This window comes from Acanthochromis polyacanthus, chromosome 17, assembly GCF_021347895.1.
Source record: "Acanthochromis polyacanthus isolate Apoly-LR-REF ecotype Palm Island chromosome 17, KAUST_Apoly_ChrSc, whole genome shotgun sequence".
In the NCBI taxonomy this organism is placed as follows: domain Eukaryota; kingdom Metazoa; phylum Chordata; class Actinopteri; family Pomacentridae; genus Acanthochromis; species Acanthochromis polyacanthus.
The window spans coordinates 32,247,557-32,271,633 of record NC_067129.1 but is presented as its reverse complement, the minus strand read 5'-3'; the positions used below and the strand labels follow the sequence as shown (position 1 = coordinate 32,271,633).

At 34.7% G+C, this 24,077-nt stretch overlaps 2 protein-coding genes and 2 non-coding genes across 4 annotated transcripts in view; 1 reads left to right on the top strand and 3 right to left on the bottom strand.

Moving 5' to 3' along the window:
• Positions 1-3,578, bottom strand: part of st6gal1 (ST6 beta-galactosamide alpha-2,6-sialyltranferase 1) — a 36,677-nt gene extending 33,099 nt beyond the window's left edge. Inside the window, exons 1-2 of the mRNA XM_022220905.2 lie at positions 3,272-3,578; positions 993-1,069 (exon numbers count right to left, since the gene is read on the bottom strand). Coding sequence (XP_022076597.1) covers positions 993-1,004 — 12 coding nt within the window. The 5' untranslated portion in view covers positions 1,005-1,069; positions 3,272-3,578. The remainder of the gene's footprint in view (positions 1-992; positions 1,070-3,271) is intronic.
• A 2,978-nt stretch (positions 3,579-6,556) lies between these two features.
• On the bottom strand, positions 6,557-6,628 carry trnae-cuc (transfer RNA glutamic acid (anticodon CUC)). The gene has a single exon. It is a non-coding gene; the product is annotated as a tRNA-Glu (tRNA).
• A 640-nt stretch (positions 6,629-7,268) lies between these two features.
• trnaw-cca (transfer RNA tryptophan (anticodon CCA)) lies at positions 7,269-7,340 on the top strand. The gene has a single exon. It is a non-coding gene; the product is annotated as a tRNA-Trp (tRNA).
• Positions 7,341-10,232: 2,892 nt separating this feature from the next.
• Positions 10,233-23,258, bottom strand: ncf1 (neutrophil cytosolic factor 1). Its single transcript, XM_051937738.1, has 11 exons — positions 23,085-23,258; positions 22,825-22,905; positions 22,665-22,740; positions 18,833-18,998; positions 18,674-18,732; positions 17,506-17,628; positions 16,689-16,796; positions 16,490-16,607; positions 14,941-15,054; positions 13,643-13,818; positions 10,233-12,004 (listed from the first exon to the last, which is right to left on the bottom strand). The coding sequence occupies exons 1-11, from the start codon at positions 23,154-23,156 to the stop codon at positions 11,832-11,834; spliced, it is 1,266 nt and encodes a 421-aa protein (XP_051793698.1). The 5' UTR covers positions 23,157-23,258; the 3' UTR covers positions 10,233-11,831.
• Positions 23,259-24,077: the final 819 nt, after the last annotated feature.

Sequence of the window (24,077 nt, the reverse complement as noted above, 5' to 3'; positions counted from 1 at the left end):
CATTCTAAAAGTGTCTCAGACAAATAAACACATAAATCCTGGATGTTAATCTGAACCCCAAACATGTTTTTAAAAGGTATGTTATCTTAAAAAAACAACAAAAAAAAGAAACATTGACACCATTTATAAGTCAGAAACTGTAAACACAGAACAAACCATCAGATTTTCAACTTTCTGATGGTCCTTGAACTAATTATGTGTGATTAACTGGCCGTCAGAAAAGCTCAGAATCACGAAAATTAATCAAAATCACTTGTCTGATTTTAAAAATTTGCCAAAAATAAAATGTTTGCTTTAAATAAATTTGATAAAAGGCAAAAAATTCTGCATTCTATCTGATAAGCATGAAGCCATCAGCAACTCCGCTGAGACCAACGGTCACGTGACAAAAATTCAGCGACTTTTCAGATGAACTGCAGGCAGTGTTCACACAGAGCAGAGAGGAAACAGGCATAGACACAAATGAAAAGAGCCTCATGTTTTTCCAACTTTTTAAAAACACCTGTAGGGCATGCAGATTTCAATTTAATTCAGTCTTAGTAAAAAAAAAACATCTAAGAAATTCCCCTTTTGTTCTGTGTTGTGTTTGATTTATGACATGACTCCTCTCTCCTTCCTCATGTTGTTCTGTTTCGATAGAAGTACAGGATTTTATATTAAAAAAAGCAAAAAAACTCCAATTCAGAGGTTTAATCTGCATTTTCTTCTGCTGATTTTCTTGGAAACCGATTAAAATTTGAGCCTCGTTTGGACGACAGCCGTGAAAAACTGTCAGAACTCTGAGTGTGATGTTTTTCCTCCGTCGGCTGCAGTAAACAAACGTGTGTTTTCTCCATTTACGACGGAATGTTTGAGGCTGCAGCTCCGGTGTTTGGCAGCTTTGCCTTCAGCGGGTCGAACCTGTGCGAGCCGAGAGCATCACAACACGGAAAACAGCTGCTGCCGAGAACAAAACACACGTCTGTGAAGACTTAGCAGGCTGAGGACGTTACCTTGTAGGCCATGGTGTTCACCGGCGTCGTCGTTGCTCAGAAACCGGCTGCTGTCTTCAGGTTTCCCCTCATCGCCTCTGCAGATACAAACACGAAAATAAAAACACCGCGGGCCTCCTGCACACAAACAAACACTGAGGCCACGGACATTAACATGTGAAGGGAGTTAAAACACAGCTTGGATTGTTTTTTTCTTTCATTATTCTACAGTTAACATGCAAATTAAAATAATAAGAAGCTGTAAAGTGATCATTTACAATTTCAGTCCTAAATGTTCATGATTTATCTCTGAAATAACAGCAAATATCTGTAAAATAATATCATTTTTAGCTGATTAATTTACAGTAAAAACAGTGCAGTTTTGTTAAAGAATGAGAAATTATTTGTATTTTATTTATTTATTATATTTATTTTAAGTTTTTACAGCTAACATGTAAATTCATTTTTAAAAATTCTGTGATTTCACTGGATTTTATTTGTTATTTGGGAAAACAGGGAAAAATTGCAAAATAACATTAAATGTTTTTACTGTTGTTTGTTTTCTAACATTTTTGGTCCTTAATATTCCAAATGTTCTTGTCTCAAATTTGAGCAAATATATGTAAAATAATATATTTTTTAGCTGCTTATTTACAGTAAAAACAGTGTAGCTTTGTAAAAGAATAAATAATTATTTGAAAAAATACATTTTTTAACAGTTTTGGTCACTTTTATTTTTACAGTTAACATGTAAATAAATACTTTTTTCTGTCATTTTACTGGATATTGTCTGTAATTTAATAAAACAGGGGACAATTGTAAAATAACAGAAAATATGGCAAAATATTTTGCCAATTATAGTCCTTAATATTCATGATTTTTCTATCAAATAGGAGTAAATATCTGCAAAATAATATAATTTTTAGTTTTACAGTAAAAACAGTGTTGTTTTCTAAAAGACTGAATAATTATCTGTAATATTACATATTTGAAGTTTTTTATCTATATATCTGTAAAATAACTACATTTTTTGATGATTTTAATAAAGGTACAATTGTGTAGTTTAATGGTTAAACATTGCAAAAGAACAAATTAACATTAGTAAAAATACAGATTTCTGAAGTGGACATTATTTACAGTTTGGGTCGGTTTGTTTTTACAGTTAACAGGAAAATTTATATTTTTTCTATGATTGTACAAGATATCTATAATTTAACAAATCAAGGAGAAAAGGTGGAATATTAATAAATAGGTAAAAAATTTACAGTTATAAACATAATTTTGTGTCACAGTTTGGGCCCATTTTTGTTTTTCACAGTAAACATGCAAGTCAGTACTTTTTTCTAGGATTTTACTAAATATTCTCTTAAATTTAAGAAAACGGGAGAAAATGTAAAACGGTAAAATACCAATAAATTTCTTCCTTTTTATATTTGTTCCTATTTTCACTCCTTAATATACACATTTGTCCATCAAATAAGAGCAAATATGAGTAAAATAATATTTTTTTAGCTGATTTAATTTCAGTTCAACTGTGTCGTTTTAAGGTCAGATGCATTTGTAATAAAGAAAGATTTTTTATGTGTGTTTATTTTACTGAACAATCAACATACAAATTAATAGTTTCTCTGATTTCACCAGATATAATCTGTGATTTAACAAAACAGCAAAAAACTGTGAAACAGTGAAATAACAGTAAATTGGTTAAAAACCTGCAGTTAAAAACGTCATTTTATACTAAAAGAGTCACATAAGAACATTACAGACCATAAAAATGAACATTTAAACATTTTTTTCCTCTTTTGCAGTCCTTTAAATAAATATTTTTTTCAGAAAAAACAGCACAAACATCTGTAATATGACAGTGATTGCTGACATAGACAATAACGGGATGTCATTCTGCAATCACAAATTATTTTTCATTTAAAAATGACTAAAAATGATAATAAGAAAATGATGTGGACATTATTTATAATCATTGCCCGTTCTTTAGTTTAGTTATTTGTTTGTTTTTACAGTCAACATGATTTCTTCTGTCATTTTACAAGATAATATTTTGGAAATTTAACAAAATAACACTGATTTTTTTTAAAATAAAATTAAAAACGGTTTATTTTCTAGTGTCTGAGGTCGTGATTTAATGTCGTTGTTTTGAAAACAGAAGCTGATATTTAACATAAAATCTGTAGAACAGGCCACAGACTCAACCAGCACATAAACATGATTGGTAGCTATTGATAAACATCGATACGAGTGATCGATCCGTGCTGATCGGGAGTGTTGCGCTGTTTTTCGCTGACCTGCGCTAAGTGATGCTCCGCCGCCGCCGGCCGCGTCGTTCCGCTGATTTATCGACGCTCCGAGCAGCTCGTCGTCTCCGCCGCCATGTTCCCGGTGAGCCCCGTGCGTCGCGGTCCCGCTGTCCGTCCGTCCGGTCCGAGGCCTCCGTCGGTGTCCGGTGGCATTTGGAGATGAGGTCCGACTGGGAGCCCTGCTGCGTCTTCTCCCGCCTCTTTCCGTCCGTGTGTCGGTGTCACCGCGCTCCCGCTGCTGCTGCTGCCGCTGCGGCACAAAGCGTCAAGCGTGCGGCGAGAAGAACGACGCGGCTCCGGGGAGATTTACAAAATAAGAGCTCACTGTGCGAGAATTTCCCACAAACAAAAGAATACCAACAATGAATCAGTATTATTGTTTGCTCTCCAAATAAAATATGTAGTGTAATAATACTAGCCTTTGTGCCGTCCTGCGGGTCAAAATTGACCCAATTTAAAGTTTGAAAATGTTGAAAATATATATATATATTCACAGTGAAACTTCTGATGTTCACATTTTCAACATTTTTGGGAAATCTTTGAACATTTTTTGGTGGAAAAAGTAATATTAAAAATGTTTCTTAAGAACATTCATATAAAAATCAACCAAGATCCAGCAAATTTCGCTGGATTTTCGCTGATTTTATGTTACGTTTTACTGATATAGATGTAATTACTTAAAATATTTTTAGGATTTTTTGGAAGATTTTTACTCATTTCCTTAAAATATTTACAAGAATTTCCTTGTCAAATTTGGGGGATTTTTAAGGAATTATTGGAATTTTCTTTCTGTAAGTTTTGCAAATTTTCAGAAACTTGGGAATTTTTTTGCTGAATTTTTGGACTTTTTTCAGACAAGAAAACAATATTTTTTGATCCCCGTAAATGAAGACAACAGGAGGTTAATTGAATAGTCAAATACTTTTACAAATACTTTTACATTTTCTCTCTAACTTTCTTCTGACCTCACTGAGTTCACTTTACCCTTCATTTAAATTAAAAAATATAAAAACATAGCCACACAATAAACAAGACATCACACCTTATGAATGATAATATTAAAAAATATTCCTGCATGTATGTGCATGTGCAATTTTGTATATATGTCTGTATTTATTTACTTACTAAATTATCTACTTATTTTTCATTTATGCATGTACATTTTTATTTATTTATTCATTCATGTGTGTATGTGTTTATTCATGCATTTCTGTATTTACTTATTTATTTTTCATACCTTTATTTATCTTATTTATTATGCATGTATTTATTTATTTACTTATTTATCTTATGATTTATTTATCGATTTATCTATTAACACATGCATTTATGCATTCGTTCTGCATTGTTGACAGTCTTTTACATAAACCTGTATGATATTTACTATGGTTGAATGTTGATATTTATATGAGCCAAGTACATTTAGATATAAATAATTAATATTACCGTACCTTTACAGCCATTTTTATATCAGTTAGTCAGATTTATATACATATACCATTTACAGGGTTTAACATTCATATTTAAATTAGCCAGTAAATGTACATTATATATAATATTGTGGGGTTTAACTTTAATATATCAAAAGTAGTAATTATTATACTGTTGATCATAATGTTGAAATTATTATTGTATTATATAGTTATTATATTGTAAATTAGTTTTCTATGTAATATTTCACAGCCTAATGTGAGTTTTTAAAGTGGTTATCGACAATAATCACGTAAATTTGAATATTTTGTTTAAATTAATCAGGTAAACGTATATTTTATATCATATTCTCAGGTCTAAACCTTGACATTTAAATTAGTCAGATGAATTTATTGTAGATGTAATTTTACTTGGCCCAAACTGTAATGTTTAAATTACTAAGGTGAATTTGCATTATACATAATATTGTGTATAAGGACTCAAATTTAACATAAAAATTATGAAGGTAAATTGAAATTAGGAGTATTATTGTCAGGTTTTAACCTTCAGATTTAGTTTATTCTGAGTAAATGATAATATTTTTGTAGGGTCCTGCCAATAATAAAATTAGTCAGGTAATTGAGTGTGAAAAATACTCACGTCTTAATAATTAATCAATAAATTAGTATTTTTATATTATTGAACGGTCTAAACCTTGATATTCAAACTTGCTGTTTACATTTCATAATAAATGACAATGCTCGGTTTTAACCTTAATTTTCTGAAATTAATCAGGCAAGTAAGTATAAGAAATAATATTGTAGCGTCTTAACCTTAATATTAAAAAAATCAAATTAACAAAATCACACAGTCTAAAAATATTTTATTTAGTCACATAAGTTGATAATACACATAAAATAATTTTTATCAGAATTTGTAGGATTTTAACTGCAATGTTTAAGTTAATGCGGTAAATTTGCAACATGTAAAATAAGAGTTTCAACTTTAAAATTTAAATTAGCATGACAAATTAGTATTTTATATAATATTGATCAGCCTTAATTAAAATAAATAAATGAATAAATAAAATCTTCAGCAGATTAATTTTAAAAAAAAAAGAACAAACTTCTGTGTTTTTTTTTTAAATTATCATTGTTGTTGTTTTATTGTGAAGGGACGGAATACTCGCCTGCGGTTGTGTTGTGTTTAAGTCTCTGTAACTAGTTGGATTTCTGCAGCAGCAAACACACGCAGCGTCTCTGCAGAACAGGAGGGAAGAAGAAGATGAGAAACAACAGGAGCATCTCCGCTGCTTACACCAGTCTGTTACTAACATTATTACATGGAAATAAAAACAAAAACAATTTAATTTACTCTCTCTGCATGTAAACTCTGATTAGATTGGGATTTGCATAACTTTGAAAATATGTGTGTGTACACACACAGACACATATACATTGTCATTAATTAAAACTAAATTATTCAAAATCCATTATTTCTTCTGTTTATTATATTAGTTGCATTAAATTTTAATACAATGTATCACTAATGAGGTTAATAAAGAAAATGAGAAAACAATTCAATAAAGTCAAAGCAGACTAATACAGGATGAATCTATACGTCTAAAAAACATAAATGAAGAGAACTAATAAAAATATAATAAATAAAATAAAATTGTGGAAGTTACTGTAATTACCTCAATTCACAGCAACTATTCAGTAATATGTTATAGTATGTATGTAACCATACATTTATTTACATTTTTTCCCAAATTACTTGAATTTATGACTGGAATCTGCATTAATATTATGCAAACGTGTTTAACAGGAACGAAAATGTAGATCTGTACGGAAAAATAACTTGTTCCCTGACCGGGAATCGAACCCGGGCCGCGGCGGTGAGAGCGCCGAATCCTAACCACTAGACCACCAGGGACAGATACCAAATTTAACAGCCCTTGATAATTTATACACATTGATATCCCTGGTTGGACTTACGTTTCTATGTTTGTGGTGTACGTTAGTCGACAGAAATATGTCTTAATATGCATGTGTAGTATCTTTGCGCTTGAACTTTTTACTTACCAGCTTCCCTGAACAGCTGTATGAACTTTTCTCCTCCCAGTGGCCGCTATTTGCAGCTAACCGGCTAATATGACCACCGTAAAGTCACCGTCAACTTCCCTCACGGTGAGCACGTTGAAAACAAATTCCTCTGTCACTTCAGTGCCAGTCACCTGAATGAATTAACCCCTTAGGTAAGTTAACGTTGTGAGTTACTAAGTTTTAAGACATTTTCTTTTAATCTTTTTTTCCTGTCTGTCGATGCTAAAGGTAGCAGGCTGGCTAACGTAGCTAAACAATAAGGCGCGCTGATCAGATTAAGCAAGCAGTGCGTGCTCCATAACCTGGTTCTTTTAGAATGTTATTTTGTGCAGTATGACGGCGCAGTTGTTCATAATGTTGAATCGAGAACATATGTATATACATATAATTTTAAAAAGGACGTAAGTGACAGAGCCGAAACTGTGACGCCAGTTTGTTTATATATCGAGTATTTGGAGTTTCCTTTAACGGACCTCGTGGCGCAACGGTAGCGCGTCTGACTCCAGATCAGAAGGTTGCGTGTTCAAATCACGTCGGGGTCAAACTTTTTCTTCTTCGAAATATATTTGTTGTTGTTGTTGCTGTTATTTTTTCATGTTATTGTTACTTTTGATCACTTTCTTCCCCAAGAGACAGCATTTATGACAACAGTGTCTTTGGTCATTATTAAATATATAAATATAATTAAATACAAGTAAACAAATGCTGCAATATATACAGAAACAAGTAGTTAAATTCATACATAATTAAAATTTCATCATTTTAATTGTTTACTTAGATTTGAAAACATTTATCATGATTCACCACCAACAGTTTTCTTATCATTGTTTCTTTCTCCTTTTTGTCTCCTTCATCTTTGAATAAAATCCTGCAGATTAGTAGATATTTACACACCTGTATCTCACACGTTCTGATAATAATAAAACAAGTTTCACTGGTGAGAGTACATTTCACAGAACACAAAAATGGCCTAATCATCTATAAATGCATTTTTTAAAAATCCAAACAAATAGAAACAAACATAAAGAAAGAATTAATAGAACTGATATAATTGAAATTATTTCTAAATTAATCGTGAGATAAAACAGAAATACATTGTTAACTGCAAATAGAAATTAATAAATACCTTTTCATAATTAGTTATTATTAATTGGGACATGAAAACATTTATATATATACTATATAATATATAACGTGCTTAACAGTGTCAGGGTTCTCGCCAGGATTTTTTTCAGCGTAACGGCAGGTTCTCCTGCACGCGCGCACAATAAACGGGAACGCGCATGTGCGCGCGCAATAGACGGGAACGGGTCAATCGACAGGAAAGTAGTGAGGTGGGGAGACATAAATTAACCTTGATAGGCACCCAGTCGATTTAAAACAAACGCACATGGCGTTATCTGTCAAAATAACAGTGCAGCGGCCCTAATCACAGTGTTAACCCTTCCTGTTCGGCCCGTGGTCAGGAAGCCCGGGGTTAACCCCCTTCACTTCCTCAGCAGCCGTAGAGGCAAAGACACAGGAGCCCAGCCATATCGAAGAACACTGCAGCCTTTATTGTCTATCAACAGTGGCTGAACCGCACAGTACCGCCAACCCAGAACTACACACCTCTCCACCTCTACCGACTGCTGTCTCGGGCTGCATTCAAGGTAGCTTGGACATCTCGCTCTCCCCCTCTATCCCACACACACACACGCTGCTCTCTCTCCCTCTCTCATGACGGAGCCACACTCTCATAACAACAGCGTAATCTTTGAAATGTGCTGGCGTAGCGGCTCTAATCACAGCGTAATCTTTTAAACTGAGCGTAACGGGCCGTTAAGACTGCGTAATGGCCCGTTAGACAGTGTAACGGGCCGTTATGACAGCGTAACGGCCCGTTACGCTGAAATGCGCTGGCGAGAACCCTGAGTGTTTATATAGCCTATAATATGAAGTGTACTGAGGGCATTGTACTCACAGTAAATTCAGTATCGTGGATACTACAATGCAGCTGCAGCTGGTGGTGGAATAAGTAGTGGCCTGCGCCTGCAACCACAGATGCAGTGTCAGCCGCACAAACATACGACTATAGAAAAGACTGACTTCCCCGCACACAAGTAGCTAGCTTCAAGCTTCTTCTGGAGAGAGATTCCTCATTGGTGTGGACACCTGTCACTCAAACATGCCCGACCAATGGAGAAGCATCCGCCCACTGTGGGATGTTTGTGTCAAAATAATTCAATCGCAAAAAACAGGCTTCAAAACTTTTTCACTTTGATTGGAAAAAAAGGTGTTTGAATGCCAAAACAAAGTCGAAACACTCCGAACACTTTTTTTTTTTTGCTTTGATTGAAAATATTTTTTTTGATTGAAGTTATATCTTTTGTGATTGAGTAATAAAGAAACAAACGTCCTACTCATTTTGTGGCTCAAATCCAAAAGTATGACTTCAATCAGAAAATATATTTTCAGTAAAATAAAAACTGAATTCAATAATGAAAAAATTTCAATCAAAGAAAAAACGTGTTCGAATGCTTTTTTTTTTTTTTTAGTCTCAAATATTTTTTCTGTTGGGAAAACGTTTTTTTCTTTGATTGAATTTTTTAATTATTATTGAAGTGACCTTTTTTTTATTGAAAACATTTTTTGAGGTTGGGGCTGCTTTTGTTTTCATTGAGTAATAAAGAAACAAATGTCCTACCCATAATATGGCTCAAATCCAAAAATATGACTTCAATCAAAAAATGTATTTTCAACAAAAAAACATTTTTTCTATCAAAGAAAAAACGTGTTTATATGCAATTTTTTGGGTCTCAAATATTTTTTTTTGCGTTTGAACAAGTTTTTTCTTTGATTGAAAACGTTTTTTTTTTTAATTGAAGTGAAGTGTTTTCTGATTGAAAACATGTTTTGCAATTGGAGCAACTTTTTGAAGAATAAAGAAACAAATTTACCTTCATAAAAAAATGCCTTGAAATTGTTTTCTCAATTAAATGAATTTTTAAATTTATTTACATATTAAATTATATATTTATTGCTGGACAATTTTGAAATTACTGTAAATAAAACTACCACTAACTGCGATGTATATAAATAAATATTCTTCTTTATTATTTTTATTCATATTTCTACACTTTTATTCACAATTATATTTCAGGAATTACAAATACTACATTCACAGTTCTAGTATTTATGATTTGATGATTATTTTCTTGATCAATCGATTTATTTTTTGTTTTACAAAATGTAAAAAGTGACACATTCCAGCACTAAAAGCTTCTAAATGCTGAAATTCCCAGGCCAACTTGCTCAACGTGAATTGTTTTATTTATTTAATGTCCAAAAATTTTCTTTTATCCTTCAGTGATGTCTTAAGATGTCTAATTTTGGTTGACTGCCTGTCAAAACTCAAAGCTATTCAGTTTTATGTCAAAGAAACACACCAAAAGTCTTTGTTATATAAATTTATTAAGCAAATAAATATAAAACATCTAACTTCTACAGATTGCGTGCTTAAAAAGACACACCAAGGCTTAAATGAATGGCTTAATATTTTAGGAAATATGCTTATACACTGAAATAGGCTTAGCTTAGCTTAGCTTAGCTTAGCATAAAGACTGCCCTCTAAACAGTGAGATGTTGAAGTGGTGAAAGGTGGATTTTATCATCTTCGTACCAAGCCAGCTTAACTGTTTCCCCTGATTTCCCGACTTTATGCTAAGCTAAGCTCATCTGAACTCTCCACTAACGAGTAAAAGAGCAAATTTTTTTGCTCTTTGTAGGCACTTTGGTGGTGTTAATCTGTGATTCCAAACATCAGCAGTGTTCAGGGAGGATAAACAGATGTTGTGTATTTTCTTGATACAACCACCAGATGGCATCAGAGTAAGCATTTTGTTGTTTTGCTGCACTATTCTGCCATCAGAAACACTCACTACAGCTTCTAATGTGGATCAGTCTGCTGCTAAAAAAAAGTCCCCAACACAAAACAATTTGTTCTTGTGTGTTTGATTGAAAATTCCAGCGAGCAGCTGTTTGAAATTAGATATTTTTGAGGGGTTTTGTGTAGAAACAGGAGAATATTATGCCCGAAACATCCTAAACATTCCTGCCTGGAGAAAAGCTCCTAAAAGGCTGTTTGATGCCGGTTTTATGTGAGGTTTATCTCATCTCATTTGATCTCATCTTATCTTATTTGATCTAATTTTACCTTATTTCATCTTGTTTTATCTCATGTCATCGTATTTTGTCTCATCTTATCTCACCTTGTATTATCTCATCTTTTTATCTCGTTTCATCTTGTCTCATCTTGTTTCAGCTTGTTGCATCTCATCTTATTTGATCTCATTTCATCGTATTTTATCTTAATTCATCTTATCTCGTCTCTGCTTATCTCATCTTGTCTCATTTTAGCTTATCTAATCTATTTTATCTCATTTCATCATCTTTCATCTCATCTTATTTCATGCAATCTCATTTCCTCCCATATCACCTTGGCTCATCTTATTTTATTTTTTCATCTCAAGTTGTCTTGTCTCATCTCATCTATTCTTAATCTCATTTCTTCTTAAGCTTTCTTTTCTCATCTCATCAAATGTATTTTATATCATACTATGTAACGTTTTGTCCTCTCATCATATTTTATCTTATCTCACTTTATCTTATCATATAATTTATTTTTAATCTCATCTCCTCTTCCGTTCTCATTTTATGTAATGTTAGCTCCTATGATCTCATTTCATCTTATTTTTTCTCATCTTTTGTAATGTCTCAGCTGATCTCATCTTATCTTGTTTTTAAATCTCATCTTATCTCATCTTGTTTTATCTCATCTCATCTTTAAAAAAAATCTAATTTCATCTTATTTTATCTCATCTCATCTCTCATTCCAATATGTCAATATGATGTGCAGTATTTCATTTTTGAGGGGATTTTGTTTAGAAACAGGAGAATAATATGCTCTAAACATCACTACATTTTATCGCTGAGCTGCCTTCCTGCTTGGAAATAAACTCCTAAAAAGGCTGTCTGACGGTGATGTGAAGCTGCTAGCTGGCAGAGCTGGTGGAGTTGGTGCTTGACTTGTGGATGCTGACTTTCTTGCGGGTTTTGTCGGTGCAGCGCTCCAGGATGAGCTCCGGACTCGGCCGTGGAGGGACGACCGGAGCCTCCTTCTTCAGCTCGCCCTCAGAGCTGGAGCTGGACTGCTCGGGGATGTTATCTGTCGGACAGAAATAGCATCCGGTTATGTCTGCGCTCAGAGCTGTTTTTGAGATATTTAGATTGAAACTCGCCATCTCAAATCTGCAGATGTTTCTCCTCAATTTGCTCCTCTGATTTGCTTGAAATTTAACCCCATAAATTAATGATATTTATAAAGATTTCTGTGAAATTTTAGCTGATCTAAAATACACTTTTTTGATAAAATGTTTTAAAAAATAACTCACTTTCTTTCTTTCTTTGCACATTTAAATCTGAGGCTGTCTGAACGACAATATCTCAGGAACTATTAAAGATAAAAGCTTCTGATTGTCACTGTTATTTCTGATCATGTCATCGATTCAGAATCTATAATATTGCAATGATGAGAAGCATCCCCACATGATGGTACTGCCACCACCGTGCTTCACTGTGGGGATGTTTATTATGATATACAGTGATGCTGTCCAGTAAAAATAGCTTCTAGTCTATACAATATCTCAAGAACTATTAAAGCTCAACGGCTAGAATTTTCACAGTTATTTCTCATCATGTCATTGATTCAGAAACTTCAAAATTCGACAAGTAGATCAAATAATCACTGATTATGGATGAGTTAAGTGTGAGAAAAAATGAAGCTTTCATGACAAGATCCATCTTTGAGCTCACTTTACCAAAGCATAATAATAATGCAGAAATCAACTAGTGATATTTTCTGAACTCCATGTAGCTGAGTGTCACAATAATACAAAATAAAACAAGCAGAATACTTTTTATTAAGAATTACTTGATCGCAGGCTTTTGTGTAAACAATTTACTGACATTTTGTTGTTCAAATATATTTTCTAATTTAAAAAAAAAACTGCTGAATGTGGGTCGACAGCAAATTTTAAACAAAATTGTCCCAGAAAAAGTATTTCATATATCTCATATCATTTAGTCTCATTATGTTTTATCTTAACTTATCATTTCTTGTCTCATCTATTCTCATGTCATCTTATTTTTTATCTAATCTTGTTTTATCTGACTTCATCTTATTTAATCTAATCTCATCCAAGTTTATCTCATGTCATCTTGTTTTATCTCATCTTATTGTATTCTATCATATGTCTCATCTTATTTTGTCTGATCTCATTTTGTCTCATCATATTTTATGTTATCTCATTTAGTCTCATCTAATTTAATCTCCTCTCATTTTCATTTTTTTCATGTCATCTTATTTTATCGTATCTTATTTTAATTAATCTTATTGTATTCTATCTTGTCTCATCTCATTTTATTTTATTTCATCTTATTTTATCTAATCTGATCTAATATCATCTTATTTTATCTCATCTCGTTTTATCTCATATTACAGTTTGTCAATATAATGTGCAATATTTCCTTTCTGAGGGGTTTTATTTAGAAACAGGAGAATAATATGCCCTAAACATCTCTACATTTTGTAAATGAGCTTGATTCCTGCTTGGAGCAAAGCTGATTAAGAAAAGGAAAGTGACTCAATGGGGAATTTTAAACAAAATTATCTTGGAATGGTCTAGTATGTCAAATTTCTCCGATGCCATTTTAGACATGCAGAGTTTATGACGTTTCAAGCAGATCATAGACGGTGGAGCAGAAGGTCCACATGAGATGGAATAACCCCAGTGTGATTCATTACTTTGGTTCTTCCTCTCCCTCAGCGGCGACTTCGCAGAGTTCTTGGAGTTCCTGAGTGGCTCGGCGAGGCGTCCGGCTTTGTGCTGCAGGTATCGGCGGCTATTCCGGCGGTAGGTGTCCTGGCTGAGCCGCTGGCGAGCCTTGCTGTGGATGCTCTTGGCGTTTCTGATGGTGGACCTGAGGCAGAAACACACAGAGGAGGTCTGGTGAGTTGAACTGCAACATATCACAAACTTTGCCAACAAAACAGTCAAACTCACTCATCAGTGCATTATCTGTGTTTTCACTAAAACATTTACACTAAATGTAGTGTTTTGTACATTTAGTAATATCAATACTTGTAGAAGAATGTGTGCAATATCAAAATGTTTTTATCCTGGAGAAAAACCTTGTGTAATAACTCTATTCAACATATTCAGAGGAATTTGTGCAATCTGTACATGATCAGCAATACTAATGTGTATTTACTGATGTTCCTGCATTTTTGAACTCTAACTTTTGTTGCTGACACTAGAAATTTGGGATTAATGAAAGATTTATCTCATCTCATTTTCTTATCTCCACTCATCTTATTTTGTCTCATCTCATCTCATCTTATTCTATTTATCTCATCTTATTTCATTTGATCTCATCTCATCTTATTTGATCTCATCTCATCTTATTTTGTCTCATCTCATCTTGCCTTCTGCTATTTTAGCTTATTTTATCTCATCTTATTTTATCAAATATCATCTTTTTCAGGTGAAATATTTCATAATTGTGTGCAATAATTTAATTTTGTTTGCACTATTTCTTTATCATGTGTAATACTGTAACTTCATGTGGAAAGGAGAGCACATCTGAAAGCGTGTTTCAGAAAATCTAAACAGCTAAAGCTCAAAAGACGCCACTGAAATCTGTAGGTTTTGGAAATCAGGCAGCCTGAAAATGAGATCAGATGTTTTTGTGGTCAATAATACAAGCAGAAGTGGAGCCATTAGATCCATAATAGGAGAGAAATTCATGGCGGTCTGCAGCGAGGAGAAATGAAATCAGCTGTGGTGCAACAGAATTTCCTTTTAATGGGAAGTGACGCAATAAAACACCAGAGTGACAACATGGGGAGTACGTGCAAACCTGCACATCAGTGGAAAATGTACATTTTAGAAAGAAGATATGAACAAAAACCTGTTTATTTGTGTTAATTCTTTGCTTCAGCTACTTTAAAGTGCCAATCAGAGTGCTAATAAGAGTTTGGCAGTTTAAAATGATTTAAAGAGATGAAATGAAAATGAACATCAGAATAAAATATGAGCAGACCTGCGAGGTGGTGGCTTCTGTCCCCTCAGGTTCATCCTCTCAGTGTCATATTTCTCCTTTTTGCCAGCCTTCTGCAGGAACATGGAGGGGAAATGACCCGTCTCCTCCCCTTTCCTGTGCAAAAAAAAAAAAAATTAGCTTCTTTTCTCTTAACATAGGTGCATTTCACATGTAGAGTAGACATAAAACTGTTCATACACTAATAAATTTGAGTGAAATCTGGCATTTCCACCAAAACGTGAAGCAGAAAAGGAATGAATTGTTGGATAAAAGTTCACCAGAATGAAGGAAATTGTGTTTCCCTCTTGATGTTCAAATGAAAAGGCTTATGCTTACGCAGGTTTTTGCCGCCGCAATTTAGTGAAAGATGTCAGTAAATCCAATGATAAGTTGGACAAAGAGCTGTTCATAGCTGATTCAGAGTTTTTGATTTTACAAAATGTGAACAAGTACAAGCTTAAAAACAAACTTCAAGTTGAAATCCACAGTGAAATTCATTTTACAAACATGTTTCAATGCTGTCTCCAAAAAACAACACTGCTATGCATTTTCAGTTATTTTTTGAAAGCTGCTAAAAGGCTGTTTAATGGTGATTTTATCACTGAAATTTATCGTATCTCATCTCATTTTATCTAATCTAATCTTGTATTATTTTATCTCATCTCGTGTTACTTCATCGCACCTTATCTGTACTTATTTTTGTCATCTAATCTCATTTTATCATACTTCATGTAATCTCATCTCATTTTATCGCATCTTATTTCTTCTTATTTTAATCTCGTCTTATCTTATCATATTTCATCTAATCTAATCCCTTTTCATCTCATCTTTTCTCATCTTGTGTTATTTTAGCTCACCTTATGATAACTCATCGTATCTTATCTGAACTTATTCTTCTTATCAATCTCATCACATCTTATCTTATCTTATGTCATCTCATCTTATTTTATATTATTATATTTCATCTAATCTAATCTTATCTTATTTCATCTCATCAAATTTCATCTTATCTCGTTTTATCTAATATCTTATCACATCTTATCGTGTTTCCTCATATAATTTTTGATCTTATCTCATTTAATCTTATCTCGTTTTGTTCTTTATCTTACCTTATGATACTTCATCGCATCTTATCTGAGCTTATTTTTTTCATCTAATCTCATTTTATCTCATCTAATCACATTTTATTTTATCTTGTCATGTCTCATCACATCTTATCTTATTTTGTCTTATATTTCATCTTATCTCATCACATTTTATCGCGTCTTAGTTCATCTTTTTCTATCCCATCTCATCTTATTTTGTCTTATATGATTTTACATCATCTTATCTCACCTTATTTTATCTCATTTCATGCATTCTCATTTAATCTCATCTTAAATTTTCTTTTCACATCCAATCTCAACTCATCTTATTTTATCTCATCTCATCATTATCTCATCTCAGAAATTACACCTCCATGCAGCTGAACTGCACTCTCAGGTATGTTTTGAAAGCAACATATAACAGACGACAAACGTAATGTTTTCTGAGGTGGTGTGGATCGTACCTGACGACCCACCAGCCGTCCAGCAGCTTGTGAATGACCTCCACGGTTTCACCGACCTCCAGAGAAATCTCGTCCTCCTGCTCAGCCTTGTAGGCTTGGACGGTGGCATGCAGCTCACCTGCAGAGATATGCAGCACTTTAAATAAATACAACCGCAAGGAAAGAGACCAAATCAGCGACATGACAAAACAGTGCTCACCTTCGTAGTCGGGCTCGGCGTCCTCGGCCTCCTCCGGTCCATCCAGAGGCTCCAGGTAGGACGCAGGAACCCAGCCTCGTTTGGACTCCAACTGGCAGAACCACCAGCCTAAACACAAAGACAGAACCACCACAACTCAGCACAAAAACAAACTAACAATAAATAAGTATTAAGAAATGCAAATATAGGAAGTAAGGAAAACAAATATTGTCCAAGTCTCAGTTCTTTTCAGACTGCATCAGGTTGTCCTCCAGGATTTCTCTAGACTTTGCTTGTTTATTTTTATCTTCTACCTTTGCAAGCCTTCCAGAAGCATCCTCGCGCCATGATGTTACCACCACCATGCTTCACATCATAATGTTACCACCACCATGCTTCACATCATGATGTTACCACCACCATGCTTCACATCATGATGTTACCACCACCGTGCTTCACATCATGATGCTGCCACCACCATGCTTCACATCATGATGCTGCCACCACCATGCTTCACATCATGATGCTGCTACCACCATGCTTCACATCATAATGTTGCCACCACCATGCTTCACATCATGATGTTGCCACCACCATGCTTCACATTATGATGCAAACTATGATCTAGGTGACTAGTGTTGTATAGTTTAGCTCTTATTTCTCCTAAGATTTGAAAAATCATTTTAGAAATGAGTATATTTATTACTGTATTATGTTGATGCAGAAAATGTAAACTTTAAATAGTTGCAGATGGAAGGACAGATAACCATTTTCCACTCTAGCACATATGCCATGTTTGTGATTTTAAAATGATATTCTCTTTTAATTTTCTGCTCACCATTCTGATTTTTCTCCACAATCTCCACCAGGTCGCCGGTGTGCAGGTTGATCTCATGTTTGGACGTCTTTTCAAAGTCTGCGATCACTCTGTAGGTGTCCAGGATGATGGGGCCAGAAATCTCTGAAAGGTAAAACACGGGTGTCTCTTTTAGTTTCAGGAATCGTGGACAATCTGAGCCGCTAAATAACTTGTAGCTGGAAATAAAGTCAGGTTTATGGATGTTTTTAGCTTTGGAATGTAGTCGTCTTAAAGGATATTAAACACAGTTATACATGTATGTTTGAATAACCAAAGGTGTTTGAATAGTTTAGTAAACCTTTTTTATGTATGCAGCTCAGTATCACAAAATTGAGTTGTGCTTTTCTGATAAGCTCAGAAAAGTCTGTTTGATGGTAAAAATGTATCTTATCTCCTTTTGTCTTATCTAATCTTTTTTTTTAAAAATCTCATCTCATCTGATCTAATCAGATTTTATGTCATGTTATCTCAACTCATCTTATTTTGTGTGTTGTCTAATGTGATCTTAGTTCGTCTTTTCTCATCTCACCTAATCTCATGTCATCTTATTTTATATCATCTCATCCTGTTTTATCCCATCTTCTCTCATTTCAACTTATTATTGTCTCATTTCATCTCATTTGCTCTCATCTCATCTGATCTTAGATTATCTTTTCTCTTCACATCTAATCTCATGTCTTCTATTTTATCTCATTTCATCTTAACTCATTTGATTGTATCTAATTTTATTCCATTTTATCTAATCTCATCCTGTCTGATCTTAGATTATCTTTTATCATTGTATCTAATTTCATTACATCTTATTTTATCTAATCTAATCTTATTTGATTTCATCTCCTTATTTTATCTCATTTTATCTCATCTAATCTTATTTTATTTCATCTCATCTTATTTTAATCTCATCTCATCTTATTTTATCTCATCTAATATCAGTTTGCCATTTCTCATCTAATCTCATCTCATCTTATTTTATCTTAACTTATCTTTTCTCATCTCACCTATAAGGAAAGACTTCTTACAGGAAAACCCCTTTTCCAGGATTGATGACTGCGTGTGCAGATAACACGAAGTTTTAGATTGTGAACATATAAAGAATCAGAGGCTAAACAGTTAAGTTTGCATGAATTTCATTTTAAATGACTCTTACCAGATGCAACACCTCTGTTGAGCTCCCTGGACACCACAAATGTCTCGTTTCTTTTCAGTCTGAAGAAAAAATTGTCATATTTTAAAAAACTGAGCTGCATTTTAATTTACACTTTCTGTTGGTTTGTAGTGGAAGCAGAGGTCTGTGTGAAGCACTGACGTGTTCGGGGCCGGCGGGTTCTCGTCCTCTGGTCGGACCTTGAAGAAGCTGGAGAGGAGTTTGCAGCGGGAGATGTGAGGCGGCAAGTTGACCAGTGAGTGGCAGTACTCGGCCAGCGTGATCTTCCTGGTTTCTCTCGACTTCTGGCTGTCCACCCACTTTGGAGCTGAACACGCAAACATAAACAGTCAAGACCGATTTCAGGTAAAAAAAAAAAAAAAGGCAACACAAAAAGACTCAGCGATTCTTTGAATTTTTGTGCATGCAGACACAGCAGACATTTCAAAACACGACGGTCAAAAACATACAGTACAATATCGGAGGACCATTTGATATACAAGTCATTCCTCATGCAGAAAAATATCATAAAATATTCAAAAATATTTAACAACGAGACAAAGCAAGCGAGGATTCTTGTGACGTCACATGCAGCAACAGTTTAGTCGTGCACTGATTAAGTTTGACATTTCATTTTCATCACAATTCTTACTTCAAACTTGTGGAGGGAAAACTTCCAAAATGCACATTTAGGTGTTTATTTTACTTCACTTTGAATATTTTCATTTGTAGATTTCATTATTTTTAAAGTTTGCTTTGGCAAAATAACTATTTTTCCTCAAACTTTAAGCCACAAATCTCCACTTCGGCAGCATTTAAATCCACCAGACTTTCTATTTGTGTTCTTATTTAGAATTTAAAGATTTTCACTGTTTTATTATTTCTTCAATCACAAGATGACACTTTACTCCTAAAAAAGGGCTGAAAATGCATTTTTAATTCTTGAGAGATCCCAAAATTGTCTCTGTAAAACATTTTTTCTCTAATTTGTAAAAAAAATGAAACATGAATTTTGAAGCTGGTTGTGTTGAAAGCTAAAATTTCTGTTCTGGAAATTAATGCAAATCAGAGCCTTTTTGATGAGACTGTGACTCATCTGCATATTTAAATATAAAATAAATGTAAAAAACAAACTTTCAATACAAAATAAATCTTCTTAACGTGAGCAGTCAGTGGTTGTTTCGTTTCCATATCTATGAGTTAAAATTTTACCCTTCAGCCTTTTGGAGCCACACAATGAAAATACTTTTAGGACAAAATCGTGTTTAATGGTCAAAACTTATCCAACAATAAAATACCGTTTCTTTTGTGGAGTTTTTTTATGTCTCTTTGACAAAAGTAAAAATTCTGTAAATGAGTCACAAAGATGTGCAGTTAGTAGATGATCTCGTTTTTGATTAATAGAAATAAAATTGGTTATTTATTCGACAGAGAGAACCCTCTGCAATGTAAAATCCACATAAATTTCTGATAATCAACCAGAAATATTGAAAAATGTCTATTAGAGACAAACAGCAGCTATTTCGTCTTCTGATTTGTGTCATAAAAATGGAATATGACAAGCGGTGGATTAAATATTTGAGAAATTGTTTGGTCGAATGTGCAGATATGTAAGAAAAAATGTTTTATCTACTATTAAATTAAAAGTACCAACTGATTTGCAAGCTTAGTTTAGCATCTTCGTTGTCTTACTGCACAAAAAGGACTGATTTTTTTAACTTCTGGCTGCTGTTTCGTCAGGTCTGAGGTTTCATCTTCGCTTCTCTTTCTTCGCGTTGCGGCAAGTGTTTTGCAATTAAAGTGTCACAAGGGGAATGTGCTAAAGCCGTAGTTCTGTTTTCATGGAAACTGTCCCCGGGTATCTGAGCAGGAACAGAAAACGATGGTGAAAACACAGACGGATTTCTCTTTGTGACACCTGGCTGTCTGCAAAAACTGAAAGTCAAATGGGAAATGCCCCAAAAATCTCTCCATAAATTTTACAATCGCACTTCTGTTTTTTTTTTCTGACTACAGTTGTTGATGTATTAATTGTGTCTTTCTGCACAGAACCAATTTCTTCCGGTTGTTCTGGTTCCATAGAGGTGCAGGACTTTAGATTACGATGATTAACAATGTTGCGCTTGCAAAAAGAGAGAAGTAAATTCACCCACAAGTGTTTTATAATCACAGGTGCTTCCTGAAAGAGCATTACAGCATGTAGTGGGGGTTTTAACTGACAGGGCAATGTTTCTTTTAATACTACTCTGTGGTTTGATGTTCATTTTGACTTCTGCAGCTTGCAGCTATAAGACATAGAAAGTTTTCAACCCAACTAGATGTTTTCTCCGTGTATTAGTTCAGCATTGAATCATGGTCAGTGCAGTTTGGCCTTTCTTGACAAGAATACACCTAAAAAAGTCATTCATGTCAAAGTTAAAACGGATTTCTACAAAATAATGTACATTAATTAAAAATATAAAATGTAAAATAAGTGCCTAAGTACTCTTCTCATGTAAAGTCACTCGCCTAATTTGACGCTGGTGCAGCCAATTAGTGCTAAAAGTCACAGAATTAGTTCAAATCAAATTATCTGAGGTCAGTGACTGTGTCTCAGTGATTGTAGTATAAAGACTGTTGTATCTGGAAGGTCCAGTCACTGGTGGGTCAGTACTCCTCGATACAACTACACCATGAAGACTAAAGAACACTCCAAGAAACTCTGAGAAAAAGCATTATATAGGTGATGACACAAGAAGATTTCCAAGTTACTGAATATCCATTTGAGTCCAGTTAAATCCATTATTAAGAAATAGAGGGAATATAAAACATGAATAAATCTGACAAGAGCAGGAGGTCCTCAAAAACTGAGCACGAAAGAGACTAGTGAGGGAGGCCACCAAGACACCTATGACCCCTCTGAAGGAGTTACAAGAATGAGACTACTGAGGGAGGCCACCAAGACACCTGTGACTCCTCTGAAGGAGTTACAAGAATGAGACTACTGAGGGAGGCCACCAAGACACCTATGACCCCTCTGAAGGAGTTACAAGAATGAGACTACTGAGGGAGGCCACCAAGACACCTATGACCCCTCTGAAGGAGTTACAAGAATGAGACTACTGAGGGAGGCCACCAAGACACCTATGACTCCTCTGAAGGAGTTACAAGAAACAGACTAGTGATACAAACAACAACCGTTGCCTGTTCTTCACCAGTCAAAGCTCTATGGGAGAGTTCAAAGAAAAAGACCCTGATGAAACAAACGATTAAATCTGGACTGGAGTTCATCAGAAGACATGTGGAGACTCTGGAGTCAAGTGGAAGAAGGTTCTTTGGTTTGAGGAGACCAGAATTGAGCTTTTTGTCCATCAGACTAGACGGTTTGTTTGGTGGACACCAAACACAGCTCATCATCACAAACACACCATCCACACTGTAAAGCATGGTGGTGGCAGCATCATGATGTTTCTCAGCAGTAGATCCTGGAAGGCTTGTAAAGGTAGAGGGTAAAATAAATGCAGCAAAGTCTAGAGAAATCCTGGAGGACAATCTGATGCCGTCCGAAGAGAACTGAGACTTGGAGAAGATTTGTTTTCCATCAAGACAATGAATCGAAGCAAAGATAAGGAGAATGTTCTGCAGAGTCAGAGTCCAGACCTCAGTCCAGCTGAGAATCTGTGGCTTGACTCTTAATAGGTCTGTTCACGTACAATTCCTGTGTAAGCTGAAAGAGCTTGAACAGTTTTGCAAAGAAAATATTCAAAATATTCGATGATCAGGCTGACTGAGACCAACATGGGTTCAACGCTGTAAATGCAGCCGCATTTGGCATTACTTTGTGGAAGTGTGATTTCAATTTGACTTGAAAGATTCTTTTTTGTAAATTATTGCCCAAAAAATAGTTCAATTTTATCAGATTTCAATATTATAAGCAATAAAAGAGGAAAACTTAGAAAAGTGACCCAGGGGTGTGAATTCACCCCAAAATGAGGAAATCATTTGATATTCTAACCTGGTAATGAAGGGATGATTCTGTCCTTCTTCTCTATTTGACCGGCCTCGATGGGAAACATCTCCTTCAGCGATTTCTGCCACAAACACAGAAACATTTCTGATTCTATTAACTGAACTTTATTTACTGGAGGCATTTGAATGATTTTCTGGGAACTCACGTGGAAAGTGTGAATTTCAGGATACGTCCTGTAGATGAGTTTCTCTGCGAGGTTGCTCCATTTCACCATCAGCATGTACACCTGCAAACACAGGTCAGGGTTTCAAACAACAAAATGAACAAAATCCACAATTTACCGCATTAACTCTTAGCACTTGAGCTTATGTTAAAAAACCACCTCTAAATGTAAAGGTTTTTTTGGAGAATCTGGAGTGTTTTGAGCAGAAATTGTGGCTGAGAAGTAGAAGTTTTTAGCCTTACGTAGTGCTGACTCGGGAAGAAGCGTTTCTCGAAGCCCAGAAGCTCCACATGCCTGACGTAGATCTCCTCCATGCTGAGATGCCGCAAAGTCCAACTGATCGAAAACACACCAGAGACAAGGCTTAAATACTCTGAATGTGTCGTCGATGTGCCGCAAGAGCTGAGTTCCTCTTTACATGTCTGTTGTTTAGCTTCGTCGCACAAAAAAAGAAACAAGGAAATGCAGCTGCTTTCACTTGTCAACTGTAAAATGGATGCTAATGATTCTAGTAATTCAATAAGTAAGTGAGGAAATGCACACTGAAGAACGCATTTTATGAAAGATTATAAGCAGGAATGATTCGATGGTGATGTAATCAAACACAAACAGCAACTAATAAAACACAAGGCACAAAAAGCCTAAGATGGAAGAAGAAGGTGCAGAAAAATTGATTGGTTGAGAATTTTTAAACCAGAATCAAAGTTACCAGAGATTAAAAACCTGAGTTTTATTCTAGTTTAGTGAGAGATACAGCTGGGCATCATCAGCAAAACAAGACAGTAAGGACAAATTAACTAAACATGAGCTTAAAATAGCAGTATTTCAAAGTACTTTATTCTATGTGCCTCACTTTTTAAAAAACAAACAATTTGCACCAAATCCTGTAAAAGAAAATCTAAAGAAATTGTGTTTTCAGCACAAGGAGTAGCCAATTATTAGCCTAGCCACGCTAGACCCACCCACGGCAACGAATTTAATTCTCTGCCAGGGTGGGTCTAGTTACCCTCCATAAGGCTCGAGGCTGGATTCTCCTGAAACTGGCCGGACGAATCACCATGAAGTGTAGAGTAAGAAGGCGGGCGTAACTAAGTGACGACAGAGGCGCGACGATTCTGACAGAAACAACCGGCGCACAATAAAAAGTTATCTTTCGACTCGGCTTTGGCCACAGCCCTTAAAGATTTGAAGCTAAAATTCAACTTGAAAGATAAACAAAGGACAGCACTGAAGTG